General features: G+C 39.6%; 1 protein-coding gene across 14 annotated transcripts in view; it reads right to left on the bottom strand.

Annotated features, from left to right (window-relative positions):
• LOC139966417 (uncharacterized) overlaps positions 1–21878 on the bottom strand; it is a 386420-nt gene extending 364542 nt beyond the window's left edge. Inside the window, exons 1-9 of one of the 14 annotated variants that reach the window (XR_011792600.1) lie at positions 21596–21819; positions 21030–21233; positions 15496–15551; positions 13788–13876; positions 7492–7573; positions 6699–6937; positions 4662–4735; positions 2988–2999; positions 1526–1670 (exon numbers count right to left, since the gene is read on the bottom strand). Coding sequence is in view for 4 of the 14 variants with exons in the window: in XM_071969388.1 (XP_071825489.1) it covers positions 6849–6937; positions 7492–7573; positions 13788–13876; positions 15496–15551; positions 21030–21100 (387 nt within the window). In the remaining 10 variants the exon portion in view is untranslated. Of the gene's footprint in view, positions 1–1525; positions 1671–2987; positions 3000–4661; positions 4736–6698; positions 6938–7491; positions 7574–13787; positions 13877–15393; positions 15552–16281; positions 17478–21029; positions 21234–21595 lie in introns of those variants that run through there. The other 13 variants (XR_011792601.1, XR_011792597.1, XR_011792602.1 and 10 more) reach the window with 13 other exon arrangements.
• Between the last annotated feature and the right edge of the window lie 1496 nt (positions 21879–23374).

A 23374-nucleotide genomic window follows, 5' to 3' on the forward strand; every position in this document is an offset into this window, starting at 1 on the left:
CACCTATTAAATGCCCCAATACACACTAAATCAAAAAGTAATGTGATCCCTTAATCTATTTAGCTCTCACAAGCTTAATGCAACCAATAACTGGATAGCTGACAAGTTGGCCATTCATAGCACCCTCAATTTTCTATATCATAACCATGCAGGTTGCTTGTTTACTATGAGAGACTGAAGTTTTCCTCACTTGTAAACAAACCTCTTTACTCAGCAGAAATCAATTTTTGTATGCTGTTCCAGGGAGGCCTAAATTGGTCTAAACTTACCTCAACTGACCAAATTTTTGTATCACTTGTACTCTCTTTCATGCTCCTTAACATCTCTGCCAAGAAAACACCAGACCCTAATTGATAACATATCAAGAAAGTTGTTCTCCTGTTGCTTTTTCTGAATGAGAACACTTGTGGTGGATTGATGTAAATGCTAATAGGATTATGCCATCTTAACTAACAATTGAAATTTTTTAGACTCCACATTAAACTTCTTTTAATGATTGTTTGAGAAGTTGTGACTTACACCCAGGGACGTGGCTAGAGGGGGGGGGGGGGTGTCTCACCCCCGAACTTGATAAAACTGACGATAGTTGGAAAATTGGAGTGCGACAGTTGGAATTTCCGACTGTCGCACTACAGTTTATCTAGGCCTATTCATATATTCCTGTGATTGTGAATGACCTAAAAATTGAAAAATTTCGGTCAAAATTGGCCTTTAATCAGTCATATTTACCACGTTTGTCTTGCCACTTTCATAAATTGTATCTCGCGATTCTTATACTCCACCACACAAAACTTGGTATGATTTTGAATACTCCACAAAAATGCCTAATAGAACTACCGTCATAGGCGTAGGGGCCCAATATGATTTGGGGGGGCTGATTTGGGAAATATATAGCCAAAATTGTTCATGTTTCACGTGTTACACATGTTAATGTGCATATCATATAGTCATGCACCGGTTTTTACATCGCATGCCAATAACATGCAATCATATGCTGTGTTATCACCCTTCCATATTGGTTAGAATTATTGGGGAAGTCAATACAATATTTATGGTAATAATAATATCAGTTTAACCATTGAAAAACATATTGCAAATTATCTTCTTTCAGTAGGTAAAAAACATTTGGTTGGGGAGGCTAATAACTTTGTGAAGTGAGCGCCAGTGGAGACAAATGTATCGAAAAAAAGTTCAGAACAAAAGTGCAGTCAGTCGCGAAAGACGCCACTGAATAGGTCACTAGAAAATTGTTATATTTTAATGGGTAAAAGGAAAGATATGTTTGGTAGGCGTGCAACAACATTGAAGCCAGGTAACAGGTTCGGTTTTACAGCTCGTACAGCTGATGCCAACCGCACTGGTGACATGCCTACCCCTTCTGATGTGGCACCTATTCCTCTTGCAAACTTAGATATAAAGAATTTGTGGGACTTGGCTCAAAGGTTGTGTTTGGATGCATTCTCTGAAGATACAAAGGTACTGTAAGCTCTTGCCCATCTACAAAGGTTTAAACCAAGAAGCAAACCTGGCAAGAATCCCACAGAACTAAACATTGCACAGCTTGCATCAGATGTAGATCAGTTCAAGTGCAGCTCATAGATTGCTCAGCAGCATCTCTCTTCCCAGTCCCGCTGTCAGAACACTACAAAAGTCAGCCAACCAGTTTGGACCTGCAATAGAAGAAATGAATGAAAATGATATGTCAGAAAAGGGGTGTATAAAGAAGACACTGCAACTGCATGGCCTCTCAAAAGACTCTCCAATTTTTGCAGAATATGATCGTCAATATCATACCTGTCTGTGTAATGCAAAAAGTAAGACTCCATTTGTTCGTGCAAGCCAATACAGAGATGTAATTGTTGAGAATGTCACCATGGATAAATTTAATTTTGATTACAATCACAGTAACAACTGTAACTTAATTGGTGAAATGAATAGAAGAAGGGGTTACAAGTTGCAATTTCCAGGCAATGAGGGCTGTTCAGTAAAGATGCCAATGTCAAAGATGAACAGAATGGTGGAAAGATTTGTGCATCCATATTACTTACTGGTAAGAACCCACTAAAGGAGAAGTGCCTAACAACTGATGCTGATGGCAAGGCATGTAAAGGGTTCACTGGTACAATGGCTGCAGCTACTCATTTTGAAACAGAGAACCATATGCTGTTAGACCAAGTTCACCTACTCAAGTCACTCCGCAGGGCACTGGCTAAAGCAGTACTCTCCTCTGATATGTTACCTGCACAAACTGTGACTAGGAAGCACTTGATACAAAAGTGCATTGCAGAGGACTTGACCTGCCTTGTACTGGCAGAGGTGACTACTTGCAGGAATTAAAGCCCTCAAATACGACCACTGCAAAGTTGTGAAGGCTTTATCAACATGTTAAGACTGCCTTGCAAAGTGCTACATTGGAAATCATTCACATTGCCCAAAGCATTCATTTGTATGCAAGAGGGGCAGGAAGTACACATTTCCATTCATGCCAAATGCTACAAAGAGATCTCTGCTAATATCCCACACTGACAGCACACAACTACAGTACTGATTTCGCTTAACTCCCATTGAAAAAAAATCAACGATCGATAAAAAAAGTTGAAAATCAATAAAAAAAGTTGAAAATCGATAAAAAACAAATAATTTCATTAAGATTTAGACTACTGCGGGCACGGTTGTCAACGTAGTTTCAACGAAACTTCCACGAAAGTTATCGGGATCAACAACGGCAAAGGCAATTCTAGACATATCAAGGTTGTGACCTACGTTGAATCCTTAGTGTAACTACAGCCGTTTTCAGACTATACCAGAAGTGGCCGAGGAATATTACAAACGTTGCAAAAGTTTGATTGTATATAAGACAGAGTAAGTTCTGTACTAGGTGTTTGAAAAATTATTTGGCTAGGATAAGAAAAACTGGTCTTGGTCGATCGTAACAAGTACTTAAGTTATAGGCTAGTATTAAACTAAGATAAGTTTAAGTAACTCACCAATGAACGCAGCTTCAGAAAAACAAGAAATAAAAAAAAAATTTACACAATGAAACAGTCGTAGCTGGATATCAAAGAGAATTTTTTTTCCAATAAATTCCTGTGTTACTTGACGTACTACAGTACCGTTTACCGCACTCACTTTCAAACCAAAAAATCTCCCCCCGGCTTCAATGCACACAAAATAAAAAACATCCTGTTACTTTCCCCCTAACCCAGCTACTGTAAGTTGCCCGCGAATGCAGATGGACTGCCCTGGTAATTAAGGTCGCAGCCTGGGTCTGGGCCACCTACAGTATGCTGCTTACATGTGCATTCCCTACCCTGGATATCCCCAGCGACCAAACATTTTTGAGAGGCCTAGTCCAATCATAAACCTGGCTTTGTCAAATTCACGCCTACCATCTGTTAATTAGCATAGTATTTATCTTCGTGGGGGGTTTAGCATTGCAGAACCTTAAGCTGGCTTACTCTAGAAGCAAACATTATTTTGCCCCTACTGTTCATAATGGAATGGATGTTACCTGTAACTAAGTTAATTGAAAACCAAATATTCATTCATATATATATATATATATAAGTAGAACAATCCAGCAGGGATAGCAAGTTTATCTTGAATAAACCAATCAGAAGTTGTGCTTTTAATAAAACTTGAAAACACCTGGCCAGCAAAAGAGTTGCAAACAATTGTTTCCATGACTACTAAGAAAATAAAGCAGTGGCTTGGGCCCAAGTTGGGGAGAAACCTGTGGAAAATGAATATATTTTCATTGCTTATTTGAGTATTGTATATTGGGAAGAGCTGATCGAACATTACTGGGGAGGGCTTTCAACTGGCCTGACGGCATGTAAATTTAATTTAATGAGAAGGGGGTTTTTATGGGTCTCCCGGTATGCGTCACATGAGAAGTAAATGTTTTGTTTTTCGATTTTATCATCATTTTTCAAGTGGAACAGCTCATAAAATCATATCAATCAAATATCCTTCCTAAGTTTTACTAATCAGGAATGTTTGACAAGGCATGCAATGCATCGTTCGAAAATGTAATTTTAAACTAGAATTGAAAATGAACGACATAAAACAATATCTGTGAAGCGTGTGGAGCACAACTTTGAATATTCGTTGTGAAAGAAAACATAATGAACAATGTTTGCTGCGTAAATAAATGTTGCGGAACTGGTATAGAGAAATTACGTACTGCAGCTAACATCAGAGAAGCTCATAAATGACACAGGTGGATAGAGCGCATCAAAATTCGGTTTAGGAAATCCCTACACAGCTGACAAAAGTCGATATCTCCTTCCGTTTTCGAGTTATAGGCTATTTTGTGTTTTTGCGATATGGTTTTCAGTATATTTTCATTCAATAAAGTCGTTTTTTTTTGTGTGTTATAAGGGTGTGACCTAACAGATATTTCACTAACCATTTAACCGTATAACCTGCCGGTAGGTTAAACTTTTAAACGCTGTTTCCCGATTGCGGCTTTTTCGACGTAATGTCACTCAACTTTTAATGAAAATAGGACATTATGAGTACAATAATTAAGGGTTTTTTTTTTCTCAAAAAAGTAGCAATTCAGGCAACAAGACAACGATCAATGTATGTTAATTACTAATTAGGCCCAATAATAATGCGAACATTACGTGTAATAATTGATGAAAAGAATAACACACCTGATCAGTATATCGTGGTCTTCAGAAGTTCAGATCACTGAATTTATATAACTCGGCCTTCGGTAACATCGTAACTTTTGAAGAAAAAAAACAATATATTTGTCTATCTATCACAAGATTTTAAACAAAAACTCGCCTAACTTAGCAAACTTACCCACCTTTCCTGCTTACTCATTAAAAGTCATGTTTAGAAAACAAATTACGCACGCACGTGTTTTGCGATGGGTTGTAGCAGCCTCCGATTTCATTTTCTTTCTCTTGTGTCACATACATGATACAGTACTTTACATTTGATACAAAAGTTTCAACAACAGCTTCCCAAAATTGATGTTGCAATAGGTTAAATTTTAACCGCGCAGCGCAGTACCATTCATAATTTGCATATTACACCAAAATTTACACTCGGCGTCCCGATGGCAGAAGAATGTAACATCATGTTCAATGTGTTGTGTCGTTCCCATGGTGCCATGAACTTGGGCAAGTTCAAATGTCAATGACCTACTTATGTTCTATGACCAATGTCAGTGGGAATTATGTGTGTAAAAACTCAAATTTTTTCCATGTGTTATATATATATAGAAGTTTTACGTAAGCGGAGCGAATTTTGGGGCGGCTCGTTGATTGTGAGGAAGCACTTATCTAAGCATCAATATTTGTGAAAAATATCGTAAGGTTTATCATTTTCATTCATTTTCTTTTATGTTTGCCGCAATCCGGCCCGCAATGCATGCACAGTATAATACCATGTGTGAAAAAATGGCTGTATACGTGCGGACCTGAGAGAGCCAACTGGCCGTGTTGTTAATGTTATTAAGATACTTTCTAGAACGACCATTTGCGTCTTTTGGCATCGACATATTTTCACATGGTATTTCACCATGCCATTGATCGGTGTAAAGGGGTGATATATGTCGCAAATATAAACTGAGAAAACGAATTGACGACACTATCATGAGCTTGTGACTATAGTTATATTGAACACATTATTCATGCCTAAAACATCGTTTTTCTGTTTGTTATTGAAAGTTTGCAGTACATTACTCAGTTCTTTACATATTTTTAAATAATTTTCATGTTTAAAATGTATTTGATTTTTTTTTTTCAACTTTCCGTTTATACGGTTTGTGATTTTCTAAACGGATAGTGCATTTGCGGCCGGTTAAACAGTTAATCGTTTAAACGGTCACACCCTTAGTGTGTTATCTTGTTCGGATATGATCCGAAATGAAAGTAATAACTGTTAAGTTTTTCCACTTCTGGTATAAAATTATTCCATCAAAGTTAACCTGATTAACATGTCTCATGCCAAATCTATATTAAACAAAATAGAAAAAAATAAAAAGAGAAAACGCATTTTTGAAAAATGGAAACGTTCTAGCAGAATGGGCGGGGCATCTTTATTTTGCTTCAAGTAACATGTTTTCGCTCGGAAACAAAGTTTCATACTTCAACTCTAATAAAAAACCAAATTTACATCTCTTAAGAATAACTATTTTCGCAATCTGCAAGTAAATCAAGTTTATTTATGTCCATTCATTGTTATTTTAATGGTTAAACAGCACTCCAACTTATCTGGAAGGGTGCCTCGTGGTACATAGCTTGTACTGCAACCTCCAAGATAGCCTGGCAAAGTTAAGACTTATGTCACTGTGTTTGGGGTTCAGTCAGAAAACGTCCCCTATCAGTTTTACTACATGTTTCTTTGAGTGTTACTACTCATGCAAGCCTGAGAATGCTTTTGTAAATATTCTTGCTTTCAAACGACTGTACCAAAGTCTAATTGATACTAATAAACGAAGTTCCGCGTTTTCCGACGTTTCGCTTTACCACATATTGATCTTCTATTTCGTTTCAAAAAGAATTTCAATGCATCGTTGAAAATTCCACGTAGGAAATGACTGAGATCACCAATCGTTAAAATTTGTGGAATTTCGATAAAAATCGGCAAATTTCGATAAAAAACGAAGAAATTTGTTTATTTTCCTTTTAACAAATTTCAACGGGAGTTCAGCGAAATCAGTACTGTAAATGAAATACCTGAGACACCCACCGGCAGCAAACGTTTATGGTCCACTCAGTTTCAGACTTCCACTCAAAAAGCAGAGGTAGTTAATAATGCTTTCAAGTTTCCAATCCAAAACATAGCACAAACATTTCACGCAACAGTCAGTACAGGGACCACAAACATTACAAATAAAGGGCCTGAAGAGTCCATAGCCAGGAAGATGGAAGCTGCAGGATTAGAGGTGAGCTCAAATAGTCCATGTATTCAGACTCTGAAACAGATGCAAAGGAAACAACAGTATGATAGACTATATAAGAGAGACAGAGCATACAGAAGGAGGAGAGCACAACTCAGAGAGAGAGAGAGTACAAGCTACATGGTAGAACTAAAAACATAAACCAGTCCAGTGATAGATGACATATCAAAAAAGATGTCTCCTGTTGCTTTTTGGCACTTTTTCTGAAGAAGCACACTTGGTGCGGATTGATATAGAAGCTAATAGGAGTATGCCAGCTTAAGTAACAGTTGACATTTCTAAAATCCACTTTAAACCTCTTTTTATGATAGTTTCAGAAGTAATGACCTATATAGTTTTTTATCCCTGTCTATTGTGTGAATCTTCATATGGTGTCTCACACATGTTGTACAGTCTATATGAATAATACAGTACTGAACTTTAAACAAGTGAGTTCCCAATGGTTGACATATTCCCTAGTGTGATTAGAAGTCATTCCATCAGCATGGCTGGCATCTACTGCATGTCTAAATTGTGCTTGGGTCCACAGAATGTGTTTTAAGCACAGTCCCTCAGTTGGTGCTACTTACCCCCTCTGGTGGAAACTTGACGCAAGTTGGCCTTCTTCCCTGTGAAAATGTGATCACTCCCTGTATCGAGTAAACTCTGGCCCTAAAATGAAAGAGAAAAGTTACTTGTTACTTTGGCATTGCTTTTCAAAGGTATTTTGTCAGATTTTGTTGCGAAAACTACTCAGGGGAGCTATGTACTAGCTGTGACCAGATCTAGAATGAGGGCGCTGTTCAAGCAACATTCCTAAATCGTTGTAGTAGATCATATTGACTAGTTTCTCAGGCAGTGTAAGTCTTGTCTTGTATCATTCTATGTGCAGCTATTCAACTGCTTAGACTTCCAATAAATGCTTATAACCATTTAAGCATTTGTATACAAACAAAGTAGTGAATAGGTCACTGGAATTTTGTTGAAATTTGAGGATAAAAAACTGATTATTATTATGAAGAATGGGTACGGTCATGTACCTCACAACTGATGCTGATGGCAAGGCATGTAATGGGTCCAGTAGAACAATGGCTGCAGCTTATCATTCTGATGTAGTACACCTAAACAGGTCTCTCTACAGAGCACTGACTAAAGTAGTACTCTCCTCTGATATATGACGAAATCTACAGTAAACAGGTTAGTAAATTTGCAAGTCTTATTAAGGGCCTGTCACAGTGCTATGATGGCTCACAGAGACACAAGCAATGGATGTGACACCTCCACACATAGGCTGTTGTGGCATATGTGGGAGATGTGAAATGATTTGGTACTTAAAAATTAATTTCTTTGCACAATACTTTGAAGAGCAGATGCTGGAATGTGGCTCTCTCTTAGCTGCCAGGGATAGCATTGTGCGGATAATGCCATATGCTGGTGCCCCTGGCATACTGATGGTGTAGGCACCTGTCCACATCCTGCATCCCTTTGTGTAACTTGCTGGGGCTGATGTATATTTTGCCACTTTTGCATTTATTTCATCAGCCCATGCCATCCAATCTTAGTCTGACATTGTGAAGGTGTGAGCTTTCCAGTTACAAATGTGTTACTGTATACAGGCCTATCCTTATTCTGATTGCAGTCTGGGTCTCAATAAAACTGATTCTTACACCATATATATTACGTGTAATGTATGCATTTAAATTCTGACTGTCGCTTTTTGCTCTGCTAGGTACACAGTATTAGTGCTGATAGTCGACTCTTACTTTTGTAGTTGATTAATCGCATAGCTCTTCTCGCGATACTCGGTTACAGTTATGGCATCATCACTGTCATTTCTACATTGCAGCAATACAGTCAAACAAATCTTTCTCCATGGTGCACTGTCCGTATTTGTTCTTTCAAGTCTTAATGTGTGATGTCTAATTCATGTTAAAACATCTACCAAACAAAAACTGTCAACAAATTTCAATATTCAACATTTCTTAAAATCCTCCAAAGTAAATCAAAAACTTTGGAATGGATCTACAAGGCTACTACAACTACTAGCACTAATGACAGCAAAAAAATGAATAGATGCAACACCCTGTAGCGGTGTGATTATTACTATGCAAGAGTTTTCTGTAGAAGGACGTTCACCTTCTAGGCTAGGCTTTAGCCTAGCGTGATAGCACGCACATATTATGACACATTGAAATGAAACTTCACCGCAATCGACACACTCTATCAGACATATGATACATGTGAACCACTGGCCAGAAACTGTAAACATGCATGTTTGAAGAAATTACAAATTCTATGGCAATCATTAAAGATTAATAAATTTGGGAATTTGCAATTATGCGCAATGATGAAACATTGCTAGGACTAAATGTTGCACTGCAGAACAATCGTACTGTACTACTAACAAGTAAACGCATGAATCTAACCTGAACAGGTGCTTACTGATTTTTAACACAGCACAGTTCTAGTGTAGCATTGTAAGAACCTGTGTTTGCGATATTTGCTGACAAACTGCTTAAGTGTTGTTTTTGATAGGTTAGGCTATTTTTCAATAGCAGATTGTGTGTAGTGCTAGCTTTAGTCCAGTAATCGCAACTTAGGTTTTGAGAGTGATTAATCAAACTTCCAAAGTGTAATCGCGACTACTGGTGATTAATCGATCACGACTATCAGCACTACACTGTATAAAAGTAGACTACTTACCAGATGTACAACTTCAGTTCCTCAGGTTTTACTTGTTCTATAGCTTAACATTGAAATTAGTGGCTCCTTATACCATCCGTTACTGTACTACTACACATTTCAATAACACACAGATCAAAACAACAGACACAGGTAGTACAGTGGTCTCTACAGGCCATGAACATGTTCTTCCAGTCTAATTATTACTTCGTCAGTGCATTTTGGGGCACATGGTGTACCAATGGGTTGTTACTTCCGTGTCAATCTCGTGCCACATTGCGAAATTTTGGTGATTTTTCACAAAATTTGCCCCCAAATCACTCAAGCGTAAAATGATGAGACGTTTTTGTCATATTCTGTGATTACATATCATAACCAATACCCCTTTAGGTATACTTAAGGCTCATAGAGTCTAAAATGGCAATTTTCAAATTTTTACTTATTATGGCCACGACATGAAAATTTCAACATCCTGTATTTTTGGGATCCATCTAAGCATGTTCTCTAGAACATATATCAACAATTCTGCCAGTTAAAAACTTGATTTTTCCCTTCCAAAATTTTTTTCGTAATCTCATGACCTAATGTGACAGCATTTTAGGAACACGCTTTGCTCTCGCTGTTTCCTCCGAACATCATACCTACACCGACAAGTGTACATAAATACACAAAACAATCACTAACAAGTCAGCGCGAAATCAAATCTAAATTTCCCGTGGAATGTCAGATTTAGAACCAAATGTGGCAACCGAAGTTCAAAGTGATAGTGGTTCTTCACCAGGCAGTGAAATTGTACTAGAAATAGAGTGCCCTTTCTAATATTCGAAGCAGAGAGTGAAGGCGATGATCATGCCAATATTGAACCAAATGTTGAGGGTGGACCTGAGGTGTTACTGTTAGGATATAGAACCGTATCAGTTCGAGCCTGTCAAATGAGCCGAAATTGAAGCTCCACAACATATCGAAGAAGAAACCTGTTCGGAACTATTGCAAGGAGCATACAACGTGGTAAGAATTTAGTAATGAAGCAAACAAAATCCAGTCCATTTTGTGCATGTGTGGTTGGAATTCGCGGAACTGCCTTAACCATATTGTGAGTTGTGTTACTGTGACTTACAACCATAGAATCCTTACAACCCATATGTACTGTGTGTTGGCTATGTATTCATACATGTACAGTATGGTGCGTAGTACTACTAGTAGTAGTAGTGTTGGTTGCATACTGAAAGTTTGGCTCGGGACGTAAGCTGCATTATGCAGCCATGTTAGGTAGGCATATGTGTCATTTTATACTCATTATTACTAGGCTAGTACTTAGGCCTGGAGTTTTGCAAATCAATTGTCTGAACAAAAGAATGTTTCATGAAATATGGAAGGTGTAAATTCACAACAAATGTAACCATAACTGTACATTGTATCACTGCTTGTTATTGTGGACATCATGGGCCAACATTAATACATTTTGAACTTTCAACATTTTTTTTTAGGCAGTACAGTACAGATACATAGCCTACGGTCAACAGGTTCAAAGGTGCTGGGGGTTCCTAGCAAGACACGTCAGGGTTGTGCTACCATCATGTGCAGTCCAAAGAATCAGAAGTGAGTTTCCAGCCAATGGTCATTACACTGGATTCAAGATGCCAGGAGAAAACTCAATTGTATAGGAAGCCTTGGTTGAGAAATCCCTCACCTTTTCTATTCTACGATTGTGTTGGATTATCAGTCCTTCAGGGTTCCCTCAGTGTTGATATACTAAAATTCAAGACTTTTAATTAAGGATGAAATGGTTATTTTCCAGATCCAACATCAACAATGAAAGAAAAGGCATGCTTTGAAGCATTTGGACACATGTATTGGCGTGACCGTGATGTCATATAATATGTGCATCAGTGAACAGGCATTGACCTTTTTAGGAGCATTTACCTCCCAGACATGTTGGCTTTGTACCTTTAATCTGGAAGCCAAAATATCCATATCTCCAATGATATTTGACAGAAAGTTATAATAAAGACCAATGGAGGCAGCAGAACTCTTGAATGTTTAGACTTTGTTTCTTCAGCAGCAGGTGGTTTGTTTTACAATCTTTCTCCAGAAACTCAGCAGTACACCCTGTTAATGGTCTTTGATTGATTTAATGTGTGTGATGCTGTGTTTCCAGTTGCGTGTCAGTGTTGTATGTGTCGTCGAGCGTGGGTAACATTCACAGGTATGCATGTGAGTTGCGTCGTGCAGTATTTCTTGGTTTAAATTACCCTTTATTCTATTTGCTTTTGGTTTATTCTAATTAATTTATCACATTCATTTGAACCTCAAGTTTCTTTATCATGACTGTGCAGACTTTTTGTTTGCTATGAGAGCTTGAAATTTTCCTCACTTGTAAACAAACCTCTTTACTCAGCAGTAAACAATGTTCATATGCTGCTCCAGGGAGGCCTAAAGTGGTCTAAACTTGCCTCAACTGACCCAATCTTTGTACCACTTGTACATCCATTCATACTCCATAACAGCCAAACCAAGAAAACCAGATCCTAATTGATAAGATAAAAAAAAAGATGTTCTCCTGTTGCTCTTTGGAACTTTTCCTGAAGGAGAACACTTGTGCAGGTTGATATAGATGCTAATAGGAGTATGCCACCTTAAGTAATAGCTGAGATATTTAAACTCCACATTAAACCTCATTTTTATGATAGTTTGAGAAGTTGTGACTTACATCATTTCTGTGTATCTCTGTCTATTGGGTGAATCTTCATATGGTGTCTCACACATGTTGTACAGTCTATATGAATAATACAGTACTGAACTTTAAACAAGTGAGAGCCCAATGATTGACATATTCCCTAGTGTGATAAGAAGTCATTCTATCATTATGGTCATTACACTGGATTCAAGATGCCAGGAGAAAACTCAATTGTATAGGAAGCCTTGGTTGAGAAATCCCTCACCTTTTCTATTCTACGATTGTGTTGGATTATCAGTCCTTCAGGGTTCCCTCAGTGTTGATATACTAAAATTCAAGACTTTTAATTAAGGATGAAATGGTTATTTTCCAGATCCAACATCAACAATGAAAGAAAAGGCATGCTTTGAAGCATTTGGACACATGTATTGGCGTGACCGTGATGTCATATAATATGTGCATCAGTGAACAGGCATTGACCTTTTTAGGAGCATTTACCTCCCAGACATGTTGGCTTTGTACCTTTAATCTGGAAGCCAAAATATCCATATCTCCAATGATATTTGACAGAAAGTTATAATAAAGACCAATGGAGGCAGCAGAACTCTTGAATGTTTAGACTTTGTTTCTTCAGCAGCAGGTGGTTTGTTTTACAATCTTTCTCCAGAAACTCAGCAGTACACCCTGTTAATGGTCTTTGATTGTTTTAATATGTGTGATGCTGTGTTTCCAGTTGCGTGTCAGTGTTGTATGTGTCGTCGAGCGTGGGTAACATTCACAGGTATGCATGTGAGTTGCGTCGTGCAGTATTTCTTGGTTTAAATTACCCTTTATTCTATTTGCTTTTGGTTTATTCTAATTAATTTATCACATTCATTTGAACCTCAAGTTTCTTTATCATGACTGTGCAGACTTTTTGTTTGCTATGAGAGCTTGAAATTTTCCTCACTTGTAAACAAACCTCTTTACTCAGCAGTAAACAATGTTCATATGCTGCTCCAGGGAGGCCTAAAGTGGTCTAAACTTGCCTCAACTGACCCAATCTTTGTACCACTTGTACATCCATTCATACTCCATAACAGCCAAACCAAGAAAACCAGATCCTAATTGATAAGATAAAAAAAAAGATGTTCTCCTGTTGCTCTTTGGAACTTTTCCTGAAGGAGAACACTTGTGCAGGTTGATATAGATGCTAATAGGAGTATGCCACCTTAAGTAATAGCTGAGATATTTAAACTCCACATTAAACCTCATTTTTATGATAGTTTGAGAAGTTGTGACTTACATCATTTCTGTGTATCTCTGTCTATTGGGTGAATCTTCATATGGTGTCTCACACATGTTGTACAGTCTATATGAATAATACAGTACTGAACTTTAAACAAGTGAGAGCCCAATGATTGACATATTCCCTAGTGTGATAAGAAGTCATTCTATCAGCATGACAGGCATTTACTGAATGTCTAAATTGTTCTTGGGTCCACACAATGTGTTTTAAGCACAGTCCCTCAAGTTGGTGCTACTTACCCCCTCTGGTGGAAACTTGGTTGGCCTTCTTCCCTCTGAAAATTTTATCACTCCCAGCATCCAGTAAGCATGCGCCCTTAGCTGTGGCTCTAAAGTGAAAGAGAAAAAGTTACTTGTTACTTTGGCACTGCTTTTCAAAGGTATTTTGTCAGATTTTGGCGCAAAAAATACTCAGGAGAGCTATTAGCTGTGACCAGATCTAGAATGAGGGCGCTGTTCAAACAACAGTCCAAACTAGTGGTAGTCCATCATATTGACTAGTTTCTCGGTGTAAGTCTTGTCTTGTATCATTCTATGTGCAGCTATTCAACTGCTTAGACTTCCAATAAATGCTTACAAACAAAACTAGTGAATAGGTCACTGGAAAATTGGTATATTTTAAGGATAAAAACTGATTAGTATTTAGAAGAATGGGTAGAAGGAAAGGCATGTTTGATAGGCATGCAACGACCTTCAAGCCAGGTAACAGGTTTGGCTTTACTGCTTGAACAGCTGCTGAAGCTGATGCCAATTGCACTGGTGATATTCCTAGCTCTTCTGATACAGATATGGCAACTAATTCCTCTTGCAAACCTGCTTATAGAAGGCTCGACAAGGAAGAGTATGAGAGAGTAATTAACCCAGCAGATAAAAGACATGAGATATTTTCAACTCAATCACAACAAACCATGTTTGCATAATCTACAGGAAACAGGTTAGTTAATTTGCAAGCCCTATTAAGGGCCTATCACAGTGCTATGATGGCTCACTAGAGAGACAAGCAATGGATGTGGGGATGACCTTATAGGTCTTTCTGATATGGAAGAATTTGTAGGACTTGATTAAAGGTTGTGTTTGGAATCACTATGTAGCTACAAGAGTGAACTCTTGTCCATCTAAGAAGCTTAATAAAACAGTAACAAACCTGGCAAGAATCCTTCAGGTAGCATACGCCCATTAAAAGCGCCATTGACTTACACACTAAATCACAAAAGTAATGTGGTCTCTTAGTCTAGATAGAAGTTTTCACTAGCTAAACGCTACCCATCACCGGATAGCTGTCAAGTTGGCCTTTTATGGCACCATCAATTTTCCGTATCATGACCATGTAGATTTTTTGCTATCCGAGCCGGAAGTTTTTGACACTTGTAAACAAACCTCTTCACTCAGTGGTAAACAATTTTCCTACGCTGCTCCTGGGAGGCCTTAAAGGGGTCTGAAATGGCCTCAATTGACACAATTTTCTCACTACATGTACTTCCATTCATGCTCTTCAACATGCAAGCCACAAAAAACTAGGTCATGATTGATAACAGATCACAAAAGATGTTCCCCTGCTGCTTTTTGGCACTTTTCTTGAAGGAGTACAATAAAGCGGACTGATATAGACTCTAATAGGAGTATGCCACCTTAAGTGAGAGATGAATTTTTTTTAATACCAATATGATACTTTTTATAGTCGTCACAATATAAACCACAACAAAATTCTATGCAATTATCATTTTAGGTCCATAAAGATGTATTTTCAGAGATTTCAGTATGCAAGGTGCAGTGTGTAAATACACATATGAGCAATACTGTGTTAGCAGTAAACCAGGTCTACGTCTGCAACAACATTTCCAGTCACCAATTTTGATAAGCTTGACCAATTTGGGTGCATCTATGATTCCTGCAGGTTGTATTGGTATCCCTGATCACAGTCCACTTGGTATGGCTTGCCCTACTGTACCTGCAGAAACGTCATCCAGAGAAGGGTCAGCGGGGAGGGTTTTTTCGTCTCTGGCTCTGAAAAGTGATGAAAACTACTTTTGTTTAGCTCAGCTGATTCCTCCCAAACTGACCTACAGGACATACCCCAATGTATTCCTGAACTGTTTGGAACATGTTAAACTGATATTGCATGTCACTCCAGTGCAACTGTTAAGTTACTAAGAATAAGAGAAGAAAATTGAAGGTGTTCTTTGCAAAAACTGGATCATCGGGATTTGTAAACCACAGCCTCACTGTGTGACAAGTACAGTACATTTATGTAGCTAATCAATATGAGCTACCGTACTTGCTCTTCATATTACACACTACCACACGCTCGACGGCCACAAACTGAAACATGGTGTCAGAAGTAAACTTAAGATAATTTCGAGGAACATTCTTGCGAGATTCGAAGGACTGATCACCCGAAAATCACCGTGAATTTGTCAGCAATTCGGTAAGATTCCGCTATGCGAATGCACCGTTAGAATAGCATACACAGTATCGTATGTATAGGACTATGCGATAAAACAGTACAGTAATCCTAGACGCAACGTAGAATGCAGTGTGATGTGGTAAGCAAAGAAAGGAAGTGCAGATTGTACACTAAATTATAGCAGTAAGATATAACTGTGTTCGACTAGTTCATAATGCAACGAAGGGGAACACACTGCAGCACGGTGATAATACAGTAGTAAAGCCTTGTGAAACAACAGTCTGGTGAGGTGAAAATAAGAAAAGAAAACAATCGCGTTACTGTACGTACCGGTACAATACAAAACCGTGTACACGTTGGAGAATTAAAATTAACATTCAGACGATTCCTGAAATAAATTCTGCCAGAAGATCGTGAGTTACAATAACAGTATGGATAAAGTTCCCCCACCAGAGAAGATTGATTTTGCTTCTCCCAAACTGGCAAGCAGATGGCAACACTGGAAAGAAGAATTCAAGCTATATGCAGAACTGGCAATGTCTGACAAAGATGATAAGTTAAAGGAAAAGTGTGCCTCTACTGTATCTTATGGGCACTACCGGACGTGAGATATATGAGACTATAAAACCGGTACCAGCTGCAGGCGCTGCCGATGTTTCCCCGAAAATTGGAGAGCTCCTCACACTCTTTGATGCCTACTGCAACCCAAAGCAAAATGAAACTGTAGAAAGATACAAATTCTTCACAAGATTTCAGGAGCCAGGGGAGCAGTTGGACAGATACATCACTGAACTCAAAGTCCTGGCACAAACATGTAACTTTGAATCATTGCATGACCCGCTTGTCCGGGATAGGATCGTGTGTGGTATCACAAATTCGGCACTCAGAGAGCAATTACTACGGGCACAGAAACTTACCCTGAAATCATGCGAGGATATGTGCCAGTCGGCGAAACTATCCAGAGAAAGGATAGGGACCATCGAGACGAAAACAGAGGTGCACGCGCTCCGACAAAGCGTGCAAGACGACAGACTTCAGAAATGCAAGTATATACTGTGGGAACAGACACGTCTTTGGGAAGTACCAGTGTCCTGCATATGGAAAGACCTGTTCCAAATGAGACAGGAAGAACCATTTTGCAGCTCAATGCAGAACAGCTACACGCAAAGCGTCAGCGAGCGGATCCCAACGGAGTGGACCCAAAAGGGGCAATATGAAACGGAAACCGTGGGTAAATGCTATAGCGGAAGGTACGTCCAACGTTGGCGACAGTTCCTCCGAGTCCCTCTCAGATGACGACTTCGAGGACGTCAACACGGTGAACCTGCTCACTCCTCCAAAGACAGAGAACAATATAAACTATATTAACTATAAGCAACAAAGTCACATTTACGCTGACATGAGTATAGATGAAGTAAGAGTCACTTTCAAATTTATAGCGGGGCAACCTGCAACATCTTACCAAGCTCAGTTATGAAGAAACTAGGTAAGCATAACATTAAGCAAACTAGCCAGGTATTATCAGTGTACAATGGGAGTACGTCAAAGCCAAATGGTAAATGCAAACTAAAATTGGTGAACCCCGAAAATGGAAAGAAATACCGGGCTGAGTTTGTGATTGTTGACAATGATATTGCAATCCCTCTGCTAGGCAGCAAAGTGGTCCAGCAGATGGGTCTCATAGAAGTTAGACATGAAAACATTGCCAAACCACTAGGCGTCAATGCGATCACGAATGCAAATGATGGTAAAAACGTCAAAGTTGTGAAGGAGGGGCAAATTACTAATGTTGAAAACCTGTACCAGGAGTACAATGATGTTTTTGAGGGCATAGGTCAACTAGAAGGGGAATATAAACTACAGCTAGATCCCAATGCAGTACCTGTAGTTCATCCACCCCGTAGGTTCCCTGTGGTAATCCGAGACAACCTCAAAGCAGAATTAGATAGGCTTGTGAAACAAAACATCATAAAGCCAGTTTCAGAGCCAACCCCCTAGGTCTCCAGTCCAGTGACTGTGGTAAAGCCGGGGAAAATGAGAATATGTATCGACCCCAGAGACCTAAACAAGAGTCTCATGCGCAGCCACTATCCGATGCCTACCTTAGAGGATATACTCCCAGATTTAAGTAAGGCTCAGGTCTTTAGTGTATTCGATGCTAAGCATGGGTTTTGGCATGTGAAGCTTGATAATGAGAGCTCACTTTTGACCACGTTTAACACCCCTTTTGGAAGGTATCGATGGCTATTGGCTTCCATTTGGACTAAATGCTGCGCCGGAAGAGTTCCAGCGTAGGCAGCATCAGGCCCTAGAGGGTTTGCCTGGTGTAAAATGTATTGTAGACGATGTTATCGTTTATGGGGAAGGTCCCACCAAAGAAGCAGCTATCCGTGATCACGACCAGAAGGTAAGAAATCTCATGGATAGATGTCGAGAGAAAAACTTGCGACGCAATAGAGATATGGTCAAGTTTAGGACAGATGAGGTATCCTTCATGGGTTATTTGATTACTAGCCAAGGGTTAAAACCAGATCCAAGAAAGGTTGAGGCAGTCATTAAGATGCCAAAACCCACTGATGCCCAAGCAGTTCGGAGATTCATTGCTTTTGTAACATATCTCAGCAAATTCCTACCCAAACTAAGTGACGCATGCGAACCAATGCGCAAACTGACGCTGAAGGACACAGAGTGGTCGTGGCATGAAGTTCACGACAAGGCTTTCAATAACATTAAGAGCCTAGTCACCTCACAACCAGTGCTCAGCTACTATAACTCCGCAAAGGAACTTACCTTGCAGAGTGACTCGTCAGAGTCCGGACTGGGTGCTACGATAATGCAAGACAGTCACCCAAGTGCATTTGCTAGACGCGCCTTGAGTGACATAGAAACGCGATATGCGATAATAGAAAAAGAACTCCTGTCTGTCATATTTGGGTTGGAAAGATTTCACCAATACACGTATGGTCGTAGAGTGACTGTACAAACAGATCACAAACCACTGGAAAGCATCGTCTGCAAACCGTTGTATAAGGCACCAAAACGCCTACAACGAATGTTGCTGCGGCTCCAGAGATATGACGTAACCTTAGGCTATAGGCCAGGCAAACAGATGCAGCAGGCTGACACGCTCAGCAGAGCGTATCTTCCAGGAAAACCTCAAGGTCATACCTCTAGAGAGGTAGAATCAGTGAACATGGTGTATCAACTACCCATAACTGATTCCAGAAAACAGGCAATACAAGGGCACACAACATCTGATAGTACACGGCAGACACTCATTACCATCATTCACAATGGGTGGCCACAGTCTCAAAATTACTTACCACAGTGTGTGACTCCCTACTACCAATGTGGGGATGAGTTAACAGTGCAGGATGGCGTGGTAATCCGTGGTGAAAGAGTTGTTGTTCCCAAAACACTCAGGAGGGAAATGCTCGATAAAATTCACTCTTCGCACTTAGGAATAGACGGATGTCTTCGCCGTGCTCGTGAATGCCTGTATTGGCCAGGTATGAATGCCGAGCTGAAGGACTACATGCGACGTGTGTGCTTCTGTGGGAACTAATCAGTCCAAAGAGCCACTCATGCCACATGCAATAGAGCGAAGACCATGGTCCAAAGTTGGCGTAGACCTATTCCATGTTCATGACCGTAACTATGTCGTGACAGTCGACTATTTTTCTGGTTTTGGGGAAATTGACTTTCTCCAGGACACCACCTCCAACAGTGTGATACACAAACTGAAAGGGCAATTTGCTCGTCATGGTATCCCAGATGTTTGCATGTCTGATAATGGACCCCAATTTAGCTCCTATGAGTTCAAACAATTTGCACGGGATTAGGAATTCAGACAAACAACATCTTCCCCAGGGTTTCCCCAAAGTAATGGTAGGGCGGAACAAGCAGTCAAGATGGCAAAGTCACTAATCACCAAAGCAAAAAAAGCAAGGAAAGACCCATATCTAGCTATCTTAGCTTATAGAAACACTCCATCTCAAAACATGGACTCCAGTCCAGCCCAACGCTTGTTTAGTCGTAGGACAAAGACACTGCTTCCTACTAGCAAAGGTGACAGAGCAGATTAAATCAAACAAGGCAAGACAAGCCTACTATCATGATAAAGGCTCACATTCACTTCCAACACTTAACACCGGAGACACAGTCAGGATTATGCCACCATCCAAGCGTCAAGAGTGGCAAAAGGCAATTGTCCAAAACCAAGTGTCGCCCAGGTCGTATGAAGTTATGACTGAAAAGAGGCGTGTATATCGCAGAAACAGGAAACACTTGCGACACACAAAGGAGACTTACACACCCAACCCCGAACCACTGGAAACAGTTGAGCAAGAAATTACTCAAACTGATCCACACACACAAAACCCCCACACTGTTAAAGATTACTCAGACAGACTTCCGCAGCAGACACGTTCAGGTAGAGTAATGCGTGTCCCAAGCTATCTGAGAGATTATACCACTTAGTTGTAGTAAAGTTGTTAAAGGTGCTGTTTTAGGCTCCCTATAAAAACTTATGTTTATCTTTTTTTTATAATTGTTTTACTTGAGTTTAGCATTAGTGCACTTAACGTAATGAACATAAGTATATATGCTCGTATAGAGTAAAATTGTATTGCATGCTGTTTACATTCACCAAGTTGTGACGTGACTTAAAATCTAAAGGAAAGGAGATGCGACAAGTGTAGCTGATCAATATGAGCTACCGTACTTGCTCTTCATATTACACACTACGAGTATGTGCACTCCATTGAATATGGCTACTGAAGTACAATAATAAACCAAGTCTGTTACTAAATAAATGATCGCCTACTATATTCTTTATACGACACGCTCAACGGCCACACACTGAAACACACTGTAACAGTATGTACAGTAGTCAAAAGGAACGATTACTGAAATGCTATCTAGATACACTGTTCACCTCAACAGCATATCCAGTTCATTTAAAGGTTTGTTATATACAATGTATTAAAGACAGTTATAAGGGAAGAGAGGTGGAAAGGGGGCATATTTCATGAAAAACATTCAAATTTGTTGCTCGGCAAAGAACAACGTCAAATTACCTTATTCTCCATTGGTGGCGAGCACTGGTTCCTATACTGTAGTTACTACAGTAGATCTCCCATGGAAGCATCAGGATATCTCTTTCTGCTGTCAGAGTTGTTTGGGATTTGTTGTTACCTCATCTAACCAGTTGAGTCCATTGATACCACACCCATTCAAAGTATATAGCTGTGAATGCTGAGGACTTAGCACATCAACTTTCTCTGAAAATTGACAAAACAACAGAAAACTAATGATAGTGAAAATAGGCTCAAAAACCCCTTGATGCGCATATGCAGGAGCAGAAAATGCATACCTTTGTGGATTATTTGCTGAATAGGACTCAAAACATTCTCTGTGCAAGGTTTTAGCACTCAGCAGCCACTCCACTTAGGATACAGACCTCATACAACATTGTGCTACAGCTGGTGTAGATGTGGTCTAGGGTACTAACGTAGCGCCATTATGAACCTGAGGCCTAAGCTAACAACATTATTCGTATTTCATGCATTGAAACTGAGTATTTGTCCTTAGTCAAACACCAGGTACTTCCAACTTTAGCAAAAATAACCTAAAATATGGTTACCATGTACTTCAGGTGCCCACAGATGTCAAATTTCACTGAACTTAGTCGTTCACGCCACACACACGGTAAGCATTTCGGTCTGATTCTGAAGGATTTTGAATATCGTGCATTTGGCACCTACTTATAGCAGGGTCAAGGAAGGAATAAAATTACGGAAGCTTTGGTAGGTCAAGGATAAATGATCCAATAGTGTATTGGGGAGGAAAACTGGTCAGAAACGCTCAAAATGTTGTTCTAGTCTCATGTATAGAAACGCACATGCTCTTTGTGGTACTTTAAGGCTGTAAAACTAATTTATGCGTAAAAATCACCCAAGCTTGAAATTTTCAGACGTTTGCTTGAAAACCATATTTACACACATAGCAACTACTTTTGTCCAAAATTGGGACTTCTAGCACTTAAAATGAAAAATTTGGCATTTTTGCTTAAGGTAGCATACGCCCATTAAAAGCCCCATTGACTTACACACTAAATCACAAAAGTAATGTGGTCTCTTAGTCTAGATAGAAGTTTTCACTAGCTGAACGCTACCCATCACCGGATAGCTGACAAATTGGCCTTTCATGGCACTACCAGGTTTCCGTACCATGACCATGAAGATTTTTTGCTATCCGAGCCGGAAGTTTTCGTCACTTGTAAACAAACCTCTTCACTCAGTGGTAAACAAATTTCCTACGCTGCTCCTGGGAGGCCTAAAGGGGTCTAAAATTGCCTCAATTGACCCAATTTTCTCACCACATGTTTATTTTATTTATTTGTTTTTCCACAGAAGTACAAAGTACATGTACTTCCATTAATGCTCTTTAACATGCAAGCCACAAAAAAAAACTAGATTATGATTGAAAACAGGTCACAAAAGATGTTCTCACGCTGCTTTTTGGCGGATTGATACAGACTCTGCCAACCTAAGTGAGAGATGATTTTTTTTTTAATTACCAAAATGATACTTTTTATTGTCGTCACAATATAAACCACAACAGAATTCTATGCAATTATCATTTTAGGTCCATAAAGATGTATTTTCAGAGATTTCAGTATACACGGTGCAGTGTGTAGATACACATATGAGCAATACTGTGTAAGCAGTAGGGGTTAGCAGCATAAGATCGCGGCAAAAGCAAACTGCGGTGGCCGGTTCTCGAGCCCAGGATCCAAAATACGTCGCACTCTCGAGGTACATAGCACAACCAACTGCGCCACGGCAGCTGTTAATATAAATGTATGTTCGTTTCTAATACTGAAAGTTCCCGATACCGTATAAGATCGCGGCAAAAGCAAACTGCGATTGCCGGGTCTCAAGCCCAGGATTCAAAATACGTCGCGCTCTTGAGGTACATAGCACAACCAACTGCGCCACGGCAGCTGTTGATATAAATGTATGTTCGTTTCTAATACTAAAACTTCCCGATACCGTATAAGATCGCGGCAAAAGCAAACTGCGGTTGCCGGTTCTCGAGCCCAGGATCCAAAATACGTCTCGCCCTCGAGGTACAGAGCACAACCAACTGCGCCATGGCAGCTGTTAGTATAAATGTATGTTCGTTTCTAATACTAAAACTTCCCGATACCGTATAAGATCGCCGCAAAAGCAAACTGCGGTTGCCGGTTCTCGAGCCCAGGATCCAAAATACGTCTCGCCCTCGAGGTACAGAGCACAACCAACTGCGCCATGGCAGCTGTTAGTATAAATGTATGTTCGTTTCTAATACTAAAACTTCCCGATACCGTATAAGATCGCCGCAAAAGCAAACTGCGGTTGCCGGTTCTCGAGCCCAGGAT

Source organism: Apostichopus japonicus, chromosome 4 (assembly GCF_037975245.1).
Source record: "Apostichopus japonicus isolate 1M-3 chromosome 4, ASM3797524v1, whole genome shotgun sequence".
NCBI lineage: Eukaryota > Metazoa > Echinodermata > Holothuroidea > Aspidochirotida > Stichopodidae > Apostichopus > Apostichopus japonicus.